The following is a 15,675-nucleotide window of genomic DNA, read 5'->3' as shown; positions in this document are numbered from 1 at the left end:
GTGAAAGTGTAAGACCAAACGCACCAGTCAATAAAAGCTATTCCCAAATCAGATACAAGGCAAGGGTGCCACCTCCATTTCAGCTGGCAAGCAGTGGTGGGAATCCCACAAATGCTGATGATATACTACTTTCTGCATGCAAGTTTTCAGCAGGGTAGTGGTATTGCTTGGGCTCAGCTGGTCCTCTGTGCTCGCTTAGCCCTTTGGAGCCTTATGCAACTGGGCAGAAGCCAGTATCACAGTCCTAAATGATTCCAGGGTCTGCAAAAGCTCTGGCCATCCCTAAAGCCTTTGTTCATCTCTAATTGGCTAGGGAACTAACTCTGATTTTTTTAAATAGCATAAAGCAGTGTTAGTCTTCTCCTAAGACTGCTACTTATCTGTTAAGTCATACCACAGAATCCAAGCCAGGATACTATTTTGCAGCACAGTATGCTTAGTTTTTTGGTAACACACGCTGGGCACTATTTACCTTGGGTAACCATAAATTGGGACTGTAAAGGTTAACATTTCTCCAGGCAGGACTGAAAATAATCAGTGTTTCTGATACTACACTGGAGCACAGTTCCTAATGTAATCATTGATCACACATGAATGAACCAAACACAACACTTAAGGACATCAATGAACCAAAGATAGGCCACTTTTATCTACTGCACATCAAGCACTGAAGTGCTCACTGAAGTCTGAGCGTGCCTTGGATCCTTCAAACCTGCTTTTACGTGGTAGCTGCAGTGACAGTGTCCACGTCAGGGATGCTTGGCTTTGCACTCCTTCATTGTATTGAAACAACTGTCTCATGGGGCTGCATGGTTGAATGCACCTGGGAATTGGCCCCAACCTTTAACAACCCATGAAGTAAGTATCTGGACTTAAAGTAAGCCGATCAGAATACTCCCCAAGTATATTCACTGTTCCAATATATCAACCATATGTTGAATTCAGCTCCAAGAAAACCATGTAGCTTGCAATAAACTACCAATCCTACCCTTCCTGCCAATAATCAGACACTATTTTGTCTAAATGCTGCATAAACCCCCATGCTTTTCCATGCCATTCATAATTTTTTTGACTGTATAAAGCAAAGCTGCTCAAACAAAATTTTGCAAATGCTAAGGAAGAGGAGAAATGGTAAGATCTGAATGTTAAGTGGTTTTAATGATCTTTTAAAATTCACTTCTCCAGCTACTCTCTGTGTGGCTTATTTACTGAGTTGTTTCTAACGTGCAACACACCTGGGTCCTGTGCACAGCATAGATAAATCACCATGTTTTAGGAAGCTGTAAGAAGATTAAAGAGGGAAAAAGCTGGTCATTATGAAAGAAACAGGTTCAGTGCATTTTATTTTTTAAGCATGATACTGTGAAAAATGACTGGAATATTTCCAGAGTGAAAGAAATCAAGCAGGCGTCTAAAATTACAGGTAATGGTGTGCATGGAGGCTGCCACATGATTAGGGTATTCTTTTGCCTCATAAACCGAGAAAAATGTGATAAAATGAAGTACTATAAAATGGTGATTTATGAGAAGTTAGGGAGATATTCTTGAGCTTTGACTTTAAAATGTTATTTTTATATCCACCAAGATTTCATTTTAATCTATCTTTATGACAGATTAGATTTATTGGAGCCCAAGTTCATATGGCTTGGTAAAACAGACCTTTTTAGGTGGAATAACCTGTAGAGATATTTCTGCAAGTGTTCAGGTAATAGACCAGGCAGTTCATCTCCACAGGTGGGGTCCACGGAGTAATGCTCCCACCCACTCATGCTTGGAGCTGACAGAAGAGCATCTCCTCTAACCTCACCTTCTGTCCACAGCAGAAATCTCAGGCACAGCTTGTACGATAACCGTGGGCATCCTGCTGCTGCCGTCAGCGGCAGGGCCTGTTGAACAGGGCACTGGGAAAGGAAAAAACTGAGAAAAACCTGGCCACCTCAGTTAGACCCTTCCCAGGAGAAGATGCCACACAGCTGAAGGTAAGGGTTGAGGGGGACAGATGGAAGCAGTAAGGTGCTCGCATCGGACTGATGGGAGCACAGCTGGATGGCTCCAGGTCAGCTAATATTTAAAAATAAGTAGGATCTAAATAAACCAGCTAAGTAGATTAGTGTTAGCTGTGGCGGCTGCCTGTACTGGTGAAGGCTAGAGCAGAAATACCTCAAGTATTTTATGGGCTGGACCCCATCTGGATGCGCAATGGCACAGATAGGTCAGATTAAAAGGAAAAGCAAATAACCCACACTATGTACAGCTCAAAGTGGCCATTATGGAGGGTGTTAGGAGACTAGGCGCTTGGTTGGATGGTGATGGTTATGTACGTGGGTTAAAAAAAAACCAAACCACACCATTTAGCTTCTAACCAAGGGAGAGAAAAATGTTATCACTGTGGCTGGCATGTAGAGCCACAGCTATGGTTGGGGGTGTCGAAACTCTTCCATTAAAAAGGTTCTTTTTCAGTTACCTATAATTGAAATTTTTCAGACTGAAATTTTCCAGGTCTAATCATAGCCCAAGGGTGAAGTAAAAACATTTCATTGGTAGCTGCTGAGCGCTCAGCACTTCTGAAAATCAGGTCGTTCATTTAAATGTCTTAATATATACTTAAGAGCTGATTTTAAACACCTCTTTTTGAACATATTGGCTTTTCAGTCAATCTTTTTCACCCACTTACCAATGTCTAATTTACATCCATTTGCACAGGTCCCCTGCATTTGAAATGCTCTACCTTTCAGTTTATCCCTTCTCAATCATTCATGTCTTTAGGACATCAAGATTTTTCCATGGTGAGAACTACAGCTGACCAAACAAGAATTTTATATCCATTATGTTTTACAGGGAGGATACTTACAGGCTTCTGGATTGCACAAAGTGAGTTTTTAGGGCTAAGCCCTAGCCAAGGCATATACCTAATTCTGTTTCTGACAACATAAGCCCTCCAGCTGACTGAATCTGAATCCATTTCAGAGAATGTAGAAAAATAGTGACTTGCTTTAAATGGCACTCCCACAGGAGCACAGACTTTGGTGAACACCTGGAAATAATTAATCACTACTTTATTTTTAAAATTAATTAGCATATGATTGAATTTAGTTGACCTTCAAATGAAAATTCAGTTCTTATCAAGTGCTAATGAACTAAGATCAGCGTATTGTGCACAGAAACTTTGCCATGATTGCATAATGGGAAGTTCATTCTTCACCTGTACTAAAGCCCGTTCCTTTTTTCATTTTTCTACCAGAAAGCCCTATCATTAAATCAGGTTAAACAGTAATTGGTAGGACAGGTAACTTCAGATGGAGATGCAGAACTCTCTCTCTCTCACACACACACACATACTCTTTTCACAAAAAGAAATCACAGGTTCAAACGAATTCACAGCTATATACAGTATTGTCCACTTAAAATGAGTTTACAGTCCCAGCACAGTCTTGTATGGACAGGCATACTAGACTGAACGCAGCCTGTCTGATTCGTGTTTTATCTGCTGCATAAACATTAATGACTTTAATCACTTTGTTCTGCCCTTACACTTCATAAAAGGAAGCATCTCTAACTTGAAATACACTGTGTATAAAGGATCTACTTCCATATGCACAGTAATGAAGCTCTACGAAGGTGCTGCCTAGAGATGTCAGCTTTCTCCCCAAGAGCTAATAGCTATGCATGCAAGTTTTCAAGGGTAAAATTGCAACATTTCTTTGCGGTATTTCCAGACAGTGGAAATAGAAACCCGGCACAGAGTGGAATAAGAGGATACCTCCACAGTATAACATCAAATATCTTGATATTCTTGCAATATGACTGTTCTGCTGCTTTTTTTTCTGAGGACAGACAGAGCACTCAAAAAACTCAGTCTGCTCAAAGGCGACATGCAAACTGGGCCCATGTGGACTTTTTTTTCTGGGCAGTGTCTCTTCTATTGTGACTAACAGAAGAGATACACTTTCACATTCACATGAGATTTGTAATCTCACAGTAGGTTTTTCATTTTAATTGGAGCCCCGCAAAACATGATTCCTGCATTGTTCCACGCACTTATCACGAAACATCCTCTTTTATGTTCCCATTCTTCCCCTTTTACTTTAAAGAAATCTGATAAAGATGACTTAGGTAGAACAAAAATACTAGAACTTCAATGGTAGCAGAGATGCATGTGTGCTCTGTTTTGAATATCACCACATTGTAGAGCAATAAATAACTGTTTCAATGTGTTTGCTATATTCTAAACCCAGAAATATGAGGAAAAAATAAGCAGAAAAACTACTAGTCTCCACTCTAACTGGAGGCAAAATACTTTTTTTACTTGCTCACAAGAACTGACATTTTAAAGACTGCTATACTTCCATAGTAGGCTTGGAAACCTCCTATTTTGAGTGGTTTAAACTATGCATTTTGGGAATATGTAGCCTAGGCTTACTTGCCACAAATCTCCTTTCACAGTAATTAGGTGAAAGGACTGGAAAAACATAATTTCTTTAAATGCTTTACATCCACTTCATTTAGTTGAAGATAAACTACAGAAATGAGTATGTTCCAGAACCTGGCAGGTTTTAGCTGTGTTAACTCAGTGGGCAAACAATTTGAAGGCTGAAATTTATTTCGGAAGCAGCAGGTGTTTTCAGAAATGCCAGGATTTTGTTAAAGTGACATTTCCCAAGCGGTAGCAAGTTTTTTGTAACACTAGTATTCATTTTAAAATGACTCAAAAGCTAAAATCTGAAAAGTTGAAAATCTACTAATGGAAATAAGGATGAAAACCATGGCCTGGAGGATGTGGTGGCCTCATCGTTCAATATTCTTAGTTACATTTAAAAAACTAGCAAGCAAATCCCAAAACATGTTCTTTTCCCCACCATTCCTTTTGTCTAGTTGTAAGACCTTACAAACAAAATATATGGAGGAAAGTCTGTCTCAGTCCTTTTCCCCTACCAGATGCTACCCATCTTTTGAAGAGAGGTTGGACATCAAAGAGAAACTGCCCTTTGGATTTCTCAGGGCACTGTCTCTTCTGTCAACCTCTCAAGAGAAGAGAGGAAAACACTATACTCTTAGCATATTATAGATAAAGTGAGACTTACACTACTAAGATGGCTACTTCCCTGAGACAACTAATACAATGGGTCAAAAAAATGGAGTGGTTAAACATTGAGATGGTCACTGAAAAGCGTATCAGAAGACACTGGCTTCATAGTCAGGAACAAGCACTCAAAGCAATACCAAAATTTTGGGACCTTCAGTAAGACTGCAGACAGCAAAATAAAAACCTCCAAAGCCTCACCATGACCCTCACATTACGAAACATAAAAAACACATCTGATGGGGGATCTTATAGATACAGGATACATAAACAGGCCAAATGTCAGCAAAAAAAGAGAAATGAATGGCAGGCAATCACCAGCTATGCTGGGGCTGAATCTATCACTATTTCTGCCTTCTACTAGCCTTGCCACGACTTCAATCTCTGAAGATATTAAAAGCAAAAGCCAGGCTCCAGCAAGGGTTTGTGGGTTTTTTTCCCTGCAGGATCAATCAATCAGTTAAGAGAGCACTTAAATCAACCTGCATAAGGCTTTGAACTCATAATCAGGTAAGTATGTGGGCTCTCTAGCATGTGTCTTCAGAACAAAAGGGCAAAATCTCACACCCTGTCACACTTATCTAGAAAAATGAGAAGAATCAAGCAGTGACGCTGAATCAAACATTAAATCTTTAAAAATAAATAAGTTAATGGACGTTAATAATTATGTTATCTCAGTAAAATGCATTAAAACTTTCTATTAGCCTTCCCTGAAGGCTGTACTGATGGACTGTATTTATTATAGATAGCATAACTCCTGTTTTGAATTACCAGTAGCGAACATTTTGTAAATCACCCAGGCTTTTTCCTGACGTCCCCCCACAAAAATGCCAAAAACCATAGACTGGCACAAGCAATTAATAGTGTGATATCATAAGAGTATCAAAAACAGTACGTCTGTGCACTGGTTCCTATCTGTAAACCAACAACTCCACAGGAAAAATCTCAGCTTGAAACATTTAAATTAGATCATCTCTCTTTCTTGTTTCCTAAACTCCCTGTCATTTGGCCCTGTGACACTTTTAAATATTTATCACAAACTAAATGATCTGAGTGCCCAGCACAGTCTGCACAAGATAAACATTGCTTTCTCCCTCTCAATTATGACTTCATCTCCTTCTGTCTCCTCTTGATGTGTTTATAGCTATTGTGTTTTTCTTTTTCCCCATCAGGAGAGCACCAAATAGGGAGCTAATATTGCTGAGGTAGATGTGCACGCCTAAGTTTACGCCTGTGAGTTGCCCCAATGAGCCCAAGCTTTGGCCTTATTTATGATATGTCATGTATGATAGTTTAGTATTACCTCTATAACAAGGGGATTTAGGAATTCACAGCATCTCTCCTACCAGCACAACAGCTGGTGCCAAGTACTTCATTACAAAGACACTTGTAAATGAAAATCTAAGCAATTACCTATTTCTGTATTGTTTAACTGTGATTTTGGCCATTTCCAGACAAAGGAAAATAAGGCTTTATGAAATGTCCTCTTGGGACTAGATATTTTGAAACACCATTTACAATCTGTACCTTTATCCTCACTCAGCTCTGCTTCTTCTGATGATGACAGGCTGGGTACAGCTAAAGGTTTTGTCTCATCTATAAGAACCAAGGAAATGAAAGAGAAGTTATTCATTAGATAGTAAACTGATGAACCACTTTACTGAAGAAAAGTGTAACACTTTATTGAGGCAAGATCCTAGACCTGAATTTGATTTACTGGGCTTCGATCCATTCACATTGCATTCACTGGCCATTACTGGTCTGATTGTCTTCCCTAAGCCAGGGGTAAACTTACATTACTATACTGCCAGATCAAGTCTATATTTCAATTTCTCATAATACAGAGAGAGGAACAGCTATTAGTTTCATGGGTAGGCTGGTGCTGCTATTTGCTTTGAGATTCCTTTTTGCATTTAATCCATCTATTTTGAGAAAAAAAACCAATTAAGCCATTCTTAACTTTAATCATGTCCATGAATTCCATTGGAATCAAAATGATTACATGCAAATGCTTTCCTGAAAATAAAAGCTTTCATGAATCAGGCCTGAAATTTAGCAAGTCCCTGAAAATCTGTGGATATGAGTTTTTTAATGGTAGAGCATGCAGTTAAAACTCTTGTAGTTAACAGATAAAACTAGTACCTGAATTTATTATAGTTTTTTAACTTTCACTGTTGCTTTTTCTTGGCAATTTTTACACTTCTAAAACATTTATAAGCCTTTGTTTTCATTTCTAGCCTTTGATTTCTTTCAAAAAACTTGCTTCTGATGATTCTGACAAAATCTTTTTCCTCATGTAGTGAATCAGTATTTTTTAACTAGCTTGAAACAAGACCTCTGAACCACCCGCCATTTTGTTTTTCCACGTGTTAACTGTGAAGTTCACTGATGATAGGCTGGAGGCCAGACTTTAAAAAACCCTCACAGAAATAGCTGAAAAATTTCAGGCCAGTCTTTGTACACTATGACTGGCTTTTTCACTACTGTATAATAAGAATACATAAATCTTTATGTAATGGACTGAGTAAGAAAACAGTGTCTATTTTTTCTCCTACATTTTCTTTCCTAATATTGAAGTATACGACCTGTGATTTGTCACACTCAGATGAAGGTTTAGAAAATACAGTTTAGAAAATACACATAAGAACTTTAACATTTGATGGGATTGCTCTTTACCATGATCATTCACAGTGATTAGAAACGTTTTAGGCATACAACTGTGTATCTTGGAAAATCAGGTCATTTCCTACTGCTAAGAAAGGGCACAGAAGAAACAATCTAAAAGTTCCTGATGATGTTTTGTCTCCACAAGGAGTTGAGTGGAAAGCAGCAGCAACTCATTAGCTGAACGTAAGTCGAGGTAATTGTACACCTCTCTGTTCTTGTCACTGTGTGAACCAGTAGGGATAAATGTTAAGCCAAATAATTTTTTCCTGTAACACTGTGTGCCTGTGGCCGTGGAGGTGATTCATGAACTATGTGTAGGCACAACACTCTTTAAGCATGTACCTAAAACATGTTCCTAAAGTATGACATTTTCTGGATCTGGGACCTAAAATGTCTGGATCTTTTCTTTGACGCTCTTCATGATAGTAACAAAACATGACTACCAATATGAGATTGGAAAAGAATGTACATCATGGCTCTGATAAACCGGCTCTGACAGCTTGTAACATAGCAAGTCATAATGATGGTTTTGGGAAAAACACAATGCTTTTAAGACATCTCCAGTAGCAAAGTAATAATTTAGAGAGGTATATATTCCTTAATTCTCTTGGGAAAAATGAAACTTATCTCATTCAATTGAACTGTTTTGCAAATCAAAATACCAGGGAAATACACACTCCATCAGAGTGAATACACCTGACAAGCACAATGGGCTGTATTTGGCATCTGTAGACAGTAGTATAACTGGGTTTAACAGGCACTCTGCAGGCGGAGCTAGAAGCTCCTAGCAGTACTAGCTCTTAGGCAAGCTAGCAGCCAAGCAGTATTTGGTACAGTTAAAAGCTCAATATTGCTTGGGCAAAGATATGCCCCTGCCTAGTCAGACATTCAAAATGGAGTCTAGATTCAGACAGAGTAACTAATTTCTCCCTTCTCCCTGGTCCCCTTCGCCTATTTAAAATATGGGTAGCATAAAAGTGAAAAACCCAGGAAAGGAAATGTGGTTGTCCTCCAGCACTTACAAAATACTACTGCATGCTTATTATCTTGGGGAGGATAAAGGCCCTAGGTCCAAAGTTTGCTGAGGTCCATGGGAATCTTTTTTATTCTGTAATACTGTGTGCCTATGGCTTCACCTCCTACTGTTTGCCCCACATGAGGACATAAAGAAGAGGTGATAAAGAGGACATGAAACATAGAAGGATTTCAAGCACTGGTGGACTTCGTCGGCTGTTAACACCTAGCTGCAGAAGACTGACCTGTGGAGTGCAGGGAGAAATGCTGCACTTCCACATACGCAGTGCCCAATGCATAGGACAAAAAGAAGGACCCTTATCAAGTGAACTCCTCATCTGGAAAACAGCCACAATGCAGTAAACAAGTCAAGATAAGTCAAGAATCTAGGCCTTCTAAATTTTTTTGCTGCATTTACTGGCTGGCCTTCTTCAGCTCAATCTTCCACATATTGAAAACAATCTTCAATTCTGATTTTTTTAAAAAAAGAAGTTCTGAAGAAAACCAATTCATGCTCTCTGGATTAAGTATGTGTAGGCAACATGCTGCACTACAATGAGAAAAAAACCAACCAAACAAGAAAAGCATTGTGTTACATGTAATACTACACTAAAAAATCCTTAAGAAATAAGGGGGTTTGCAGATATTTTGATTGTCACTTCAGCTCTTTTGATAACTGATTAATTGTAGTTGTCTTTTGCATTGAACAGAGTTGGGTAGGATGAAAAACACAACCATAAACAGAAAAAAAAAAATAAAATAAAATAAAATCTCTTGTGAACATAGAGTGACATTATATTTTAAAATATTGAACTCACTATAATTTATAAGCATGCCATCTGCAAAACCCACTGCTCGTGAACTCTGACATTCATTCGCAGTATATGCAATATCTTTCTGTATGGATTTAAATCTTCAGAACCCCTGAGACTTGTGTGGACAATTTATTAAAACTTGAAAATACCCTTTAAAATCATCAGAAGTACAGTTTTGATCAAAAGAAGCCTGCTTCCTCCTTCTCCAAATTTCCTTTTCCCCCATTTCTATTCTATCCAGAGGGCTACTCTGTTGTAGACAGAGGGAAAATTATTTCTTCCTAGTTAGAGGATTAGCTAGACTTAGTCCACCTTAAAGGGAGAATGTAGAGCTGGTAAGCTAAAGAGGGAAGTCTGCATTCCTGCATTGCAATACATTCATTCATAATGAATGGAGTTTCGGTCTCTAATGGGAGAATTGCTCAAGACCTGAGCTAATCTGGTGAAAAAGTACAAACATTCTCCTTCAAAAGCACTGACTAAGGTTATTGTTCACCAAGGTGGATAAAACCTAAGAAAGTACTTTAAGGAACTCGGCACAAACCTGCTTCTCCACTCCGGGCCTCGGTTTCTTCAGTGTTTTGCTTTTCTTCTGTGCGGTTACCACCTATCGAGGAAAACATATAAAAATTATTTATGATATATCTTTTTATTGGTAACAGCAGCAGCAATATTAATTGTAACCAATTCAGCACAAACCGCTAATTTACAGCAAGGTGCCGTGATAAAAGGGAAGAAATACAAAGGTAAACTGAAAAAACCTGCAAACATAACCAGTTACATTTAAAACAGTCACATTTTCACATCTCAAACTGAGGAAGGGGGGTTAGATTAAAGATTTTATCTCAGTAGGCACACTGGAAATATCTGTATACTAAATAAAGGTATGTTCCTCTAAACACTGTCTGCAATAGACAAAATTGTTGCTCAATCTTAGTCTATGTATTTTATAAAGATTTTTTCTAGGATTATTTTCCTCCAGTAACATTTCCACAAGATCCTTGAAGTGGCCATGTTTCCAATGTGCAGAACCTACTTTAATGTCTATGGAAGGTAAGAATAGGAGAGGGAGAATTGCCCAAATTTTATTTTAAAGCAAAAGGCACAATGCCACTTAGCATAAAGTATAAAAACGCACCACAAACGATTGCAAAGAGAGCAAAATAAACCAAAGATTGCTAGGATTGAATGCAGTGTTCCCCTTTTTACATTCACATTCATTCCCAATTTTCTCCACTACTTTGCATTTGCATTCATTATCCATTTTCTTCCCTCCAGCTCCCTTTTGGAAGGCAGGTACCAAACAGCAAATTACTACCCAGAAAAGTAATACCCTAGGGAACATCTGTGGACATGTGATCAAGCTCTCTTAACCTTTGCTTGGCCCAATGAGAAATACATCAGGAAGTCTGTATCTTCAACGATGGAGAAGGCTGGTTTAGCTTCATAATAATAATAGAGGCTGCAGTGCAGCATGCTGGATCAGATGCAATGGCTACACTCCCTCTTTCCCAGCATGGCGAGATAGACGGCAAGAACAGCTGAGTACCAGCCTTAATGAGGCATTTGGAAAACTAACTGCTGAACATATACACTGGGAGAAAGGAAATTCATTCCCAGGCCTGTAAATGGCTTTATAATGATATACATAATTTTTGCTGTGATCTTTTCTGGTTCCTGGGTTTTTCTGATTACAGCTTCTCTAAAGCAATACAGTTAAAGTTCCTTGCGCCTCCACCTTGCCTTTACTTAACGCATGGTTGAAGAAAACAGCAGTAGCCCAAAAGCAGTTAGGTGGACGGAAGAAAACTAGAGAAAGCGTGTGTGTTTCAGAAGCAAACGTGCATCTGGTGGCACACCGCATTCAGCTAATATTTAAAGGCTGAGGTATGATGCTCTCCCTCTTTCCAGCAGGCAATACATCCTGGCATCCAGCAGATGGGACTAGTGGAGAAGTATTTCCAGGCTGACCCTGCACAGAGCTGCTCTCAGGATGAGAGGAGATGAAGCAGCAGTTTGACACCCCACCTGAGAGGGGAGACGTGGGTAGGGAGCGGTTGATGGCCGTCAGCGGGGACTCGGGCATCCTACCTGCTTTGTACCGATTTTTACTAGCCTTAATGGATGACTAGCTATAGTGATTTCTTAGCACATTAGTGAGCTCTAACCTGTAAAAAATTGCATTACATAGATGACCAAAATGGCTTGATAAAACCAGCTGGGTTTTTTCCCTCCCCCCCTTGAAATCAAACAGTGCTCTCTTCAAAAATCAGTGTTCTGCCTGTCCATGCACAACAGGAGAACTGCACGCAAAATAGGAAGTTAGCTGTACTAGAAGATAAACTTTTCTCTCTCCCTCCCCCTTTTCTTTTAAAACATGGACTTGGGACTTCACAAGCTTTGCGGCAAGTAATTAATAAATATGGAAAAACACATCCTTTGCATCACCAGGACGTGTTTCAAAGGGATAAAGTCACCTAGCTCAGGAGCTGCAGAAAGGAACAGTATGTTCAAGACAATCCTGTAATGCAACAGTGCAGTGACACTTGGAAAATCTTTACCATTAGGTCAGATCCAAAGAGAATATTGCATCACTGCGAAACAAGAGATGCCAGAGCATTAAGGATTTCATTATGGCCAAGTGCAACATGTTTTGCTTTGCACAGGACTTTACATTCAGAAAAAGCAGGTCAGGCATAAATGGTAACTACCAATATATCACTGAAAATCATTTCAGCGTTTACCTCACTGCATTCACAACATAAAATTACATTTCTAGACAATACTTTTTCTACATTCATTATAACAAGTATGACTATAACCATGAGTTATTTGGCTAAAGCCAGGTATTTCAAGGATTCGTTCATGTTTATTGCCAAGGGACTACACCTCTTGTTGAAGTCACTTACTCAGAGCAAACTTAGAACTACAAAAGAAAGTTTAAATGATCTTCTGGTTTCAGATTATCAGATAAAGCACATATTCATCAGTACATTTTGTCAACCCTAGGTCTATAATTTTACTGGAGATTCACTGTTTAAAACTGGTGTAATAGAACAATAATTACAGCACTGTATATTGGATTCTCAACATGTTTTCCATCTAACACTTCATTTTGTTCCATTAGAAAGAAAAATGTAAAAGACTTTAAGCAGAAGCTTCACCTCTTGTACTCTGACCCAGTCCAACAGACTGACTGGATCGTGACATGAAAATTAATCTCAATCAGCATAGTGAAAGTATGTGTTGTGCCTGCCAAATGACTTCAATAGAATTAGGGAAAAGGAAATGTTAAAAAATTAGGAAGAGACAAGTGATCCTCCAGTAGATGACTTGCAGAAGGAAGGGTTAAGCTCTGCTTGGCCTGGAGAATCTCTTCATCTCAGGAGAAAGGGAGGAAGTGGAGTACAAATACACCAATAAGAAAGCAAACTATAGGGTGGAGAAGTGACTAATCCCAAAGCATCTGACAAACATTTTTTTCAGTTTTTTAAAAACCCTTCTAATGAGCCTCTCACTGAATGTCTTCTACTGATGAAGAGTCTTTCTGTAATTATTGCTCTCCATTGAAGTTGGGTGCAGAGCAAATGGAAAGGCTTTAAGTAGCACATGCTCAAGGCAAAGAGCTGGAAATATATTTTACAAGAGTAGCAAGCCAATTTTTCATCATATTTTTATTCACCCCCGGCTCTCCTTTTCTTCAGGCAGAAAAGCCAGACCCAGTGCATTTCCCTTGAGTCTTCCCCCTGACATTATTAATAATAAAAACGTCTTTTCCACTGGACGGCTTCTACAGTATCTGCCATCCTTCTCTTTCCACTACTGCAGCAACTGGCGATTGCATTTCCTTTAGGTGAAAGCTGTCCTCACAATATCTGCTTTTCTATTATACTAGTAATATAACAGCAATCTGTCACTCACTCCAAAGGAGATAGAAAATGTGGTGAACGGCATGTCGTGTCATTTTAGGCCACCAAATGTAAATGATTTTGAACCACATCAAAAGACAAATGGGAACATCTGTTCCTGTTCCCCAGCATGGCAGTCAGTTGAAAAAAACCAGGAGTTTGAGAATTACAGTAGCACCGTACAAACAAAATAAGCACATCACACACTAAAATACCTACTTCTGGCCATATATTTTGCTTTCCTTTGCCAAGCTGACTACTGCCTGATAGGCGGCTTGCTCTGTCCTCTTGGCCTTTTTCTTTGAGATCAGCAAGAAAATTCCCCTCCAGTTGATATATACCCTCATTTATATTTGGTAGAAAACAGGCAAAACAGTGATCAATCTGCACACTTAGCAAGCTGGCAGCGCAAGCGGCACTTCTAACTAAACTAGAAAACCGGATACTCTGTGAGTGCCTGCCCACTTTATGTTAAGGAGAGGTATTTAGCATGCACAGTGATATGCCAGCTGCACTAGCAGCCCCCAAATGGAGCAGATGATACAATAAATAACAAGCCGGCAGTCAGGTGGGAGAGGGCTGGGACAAGATCCCTATGAAAGTCCAGAGGACAAACTCTCAGCAGCAGCAGCACCAGAGCAGGTTTTAGTATTCTTCCCATTTTCTCTGCGAGAGTCTGGAGGCACATGGCTTTTCAGATCTTTCACTGTTCTTGCGACAATCATAGCTAGTCAAAAATATTAATAGCCTGCTGGCTTCTTGGCTCTTCCCATTTCAGAGCTGAATAAGTGCCAGGTTTGCTCATACACCTACTCCTCTTCAGCAGTACCTTTCTTCACAAGCAGTCAGCAACATACTTAGAGCTGAGGCTAAAGTCAGTGTCTCAAAAACTGGTGCAAAAAGATCTCTCAAAAACTGGTGCAAAAAAGACATTTTCCAGAAGAAAACAGAATTGCAGATAATATTTTTAGTTAGAAGAAGAAATTCTACTTGAACACTACAAACCAGTCTACCCTCTCCAACTTCTACCCTCCAACATAGACATTATTAATAATAAAATTGTTTTCACTACTGAGAAAGCTGTACTTATATCATCCATAGTGTGTCAACTACGGATGTTGTCAGAGTAAGGTACCTTCAAACAACCTCTTCCTTCCTGAAGTAGAAATAAAAGAGGAGGGTCAATGCCTCAGGCTCACATCTTGTTTGCCACTCCCACATATCTGTGGATGTACCACTTCCCCAACCACCAGGTTTGACCCTGTTACATCCCTGCATGGCTCTTGCCATGCAAGTCTGGGTGCATCCTCTGGTTCTCCAGGTGGCCAGTGACCATGCATCTCTCCTGCGGTCTGGCCTTCAAGCTGGGCCATACTTCTATGACAAATGCAAATACGAACAAAGATCTGGCAGATAAAGGATGCCAGTTTTGACTCATCTTTTCTACAGCACAAAAATATTGCCACAGTAATCATACTAATGATATGAAGGTCCTTCTAGGATAAGAGGGAAACTAATTAATGAGAAAATTAAAAATATAGGCCTTGATCTTACAGCTGTTACATTCTGCAAACATGAGTAGATAAGCTGACTTCAGTGAAACTCCTAAAATGTGAGAAGAAAGCACATGTAAATCCATATATACACTCAAGATCACACAGCCTGCAACCATTTTCAGACTATTCCAGTGGCAAAATGATACCAGACATGAAACAGGAAGCACATACACACAAAGGCCATTATTGTAGAACTACAAATGCATTAAAATGAATCATTAGGGTGGTGGCCTGAGGTTACTGAACATTTTCAGTTTGCATTTTAATTTCTTTTAATTAAATTATGATTTAGGTCAGTTTTAATCACTACTTGTATATAACCCCTTTGGGCTAAATTTTAAGAAGGGTTAGTAAAGAGATATCTGCAGTAATTGCTGAATGGAGTTGTGAGACTTCTTCCCTCTGTGCTGCTTCAACAATTTCCCTCACTGCAGATGCAGACCTGAATGCGCTGATGTCAATGCACCCAGCCTAGTGAAGTAGTCAGCATAATAAATAACAGGTTTTCATTTTCATGCAGCATTTTGTCAAGAATTGTCGAGGAGTGTGGGAAAAGAATGAGAAAACTGTAGCTCATGGGGATTATCTCAGAGGTTAAAAATAACATTATTGTATTTCACCTATTTAACATCCTG

The 15,675-nt window shown here is 39.2% G+C and overlaps 1 protein-coding gene across 4 annotated transcripts in view; it reads right to left on the bottom strand.

The window, feature by feature from the left end:
* MACROD2 (mono-ADP ribosylhydrolase 2) overlaps nucleotides 1–15,675 on the bottom strand; it is a 912,387-nt gene that overhangs the window by 41,707 nt on the left and 855,005 nt on the right. For all 4 annotated transcript variants that reach the window (XM_049799615.1, XM_049799616.1, XM_049799617.1 and 1 more), the window contains exons 12-13: nucleotides 10,121–10,183; nucleotides 6,608–6,676 (exon numbers count right to left, since the gene is read on the bottom strand). In XM_049799615.1, coding sequence (XP_049655572.1) covers nucleotides 6,608–6,676; nucleotides 10,121–10,183 — 132 coding nt within the window. The remainder of the gene's footprint in view (nucleotides 1–6,607; nucleotides 6,677–10,120; nucleotides 10,184–15,675) is intronic.

The sequence above is a fragment of the Accipiter gentilis genome, chromosome 5 (genome assembly GCF_929443795.1).
Source record: "Accipiter gentilis chromosome 5, bAccGen1.1, whole genome shotgun sequence".
In the NCBI taxonomy this organism is placed as follows: domain Eukaryota; kingdom Metazoa; phylum Chordata; class Aves; order Accipitriformes; family Accipitridae; genus Astur; species Astur gentilis.
The sequence above is the reverse complement of the archived record's forward strand: the minus strand, read 5'-3'. Positions and strand labels throughout refer to the sequence as shown.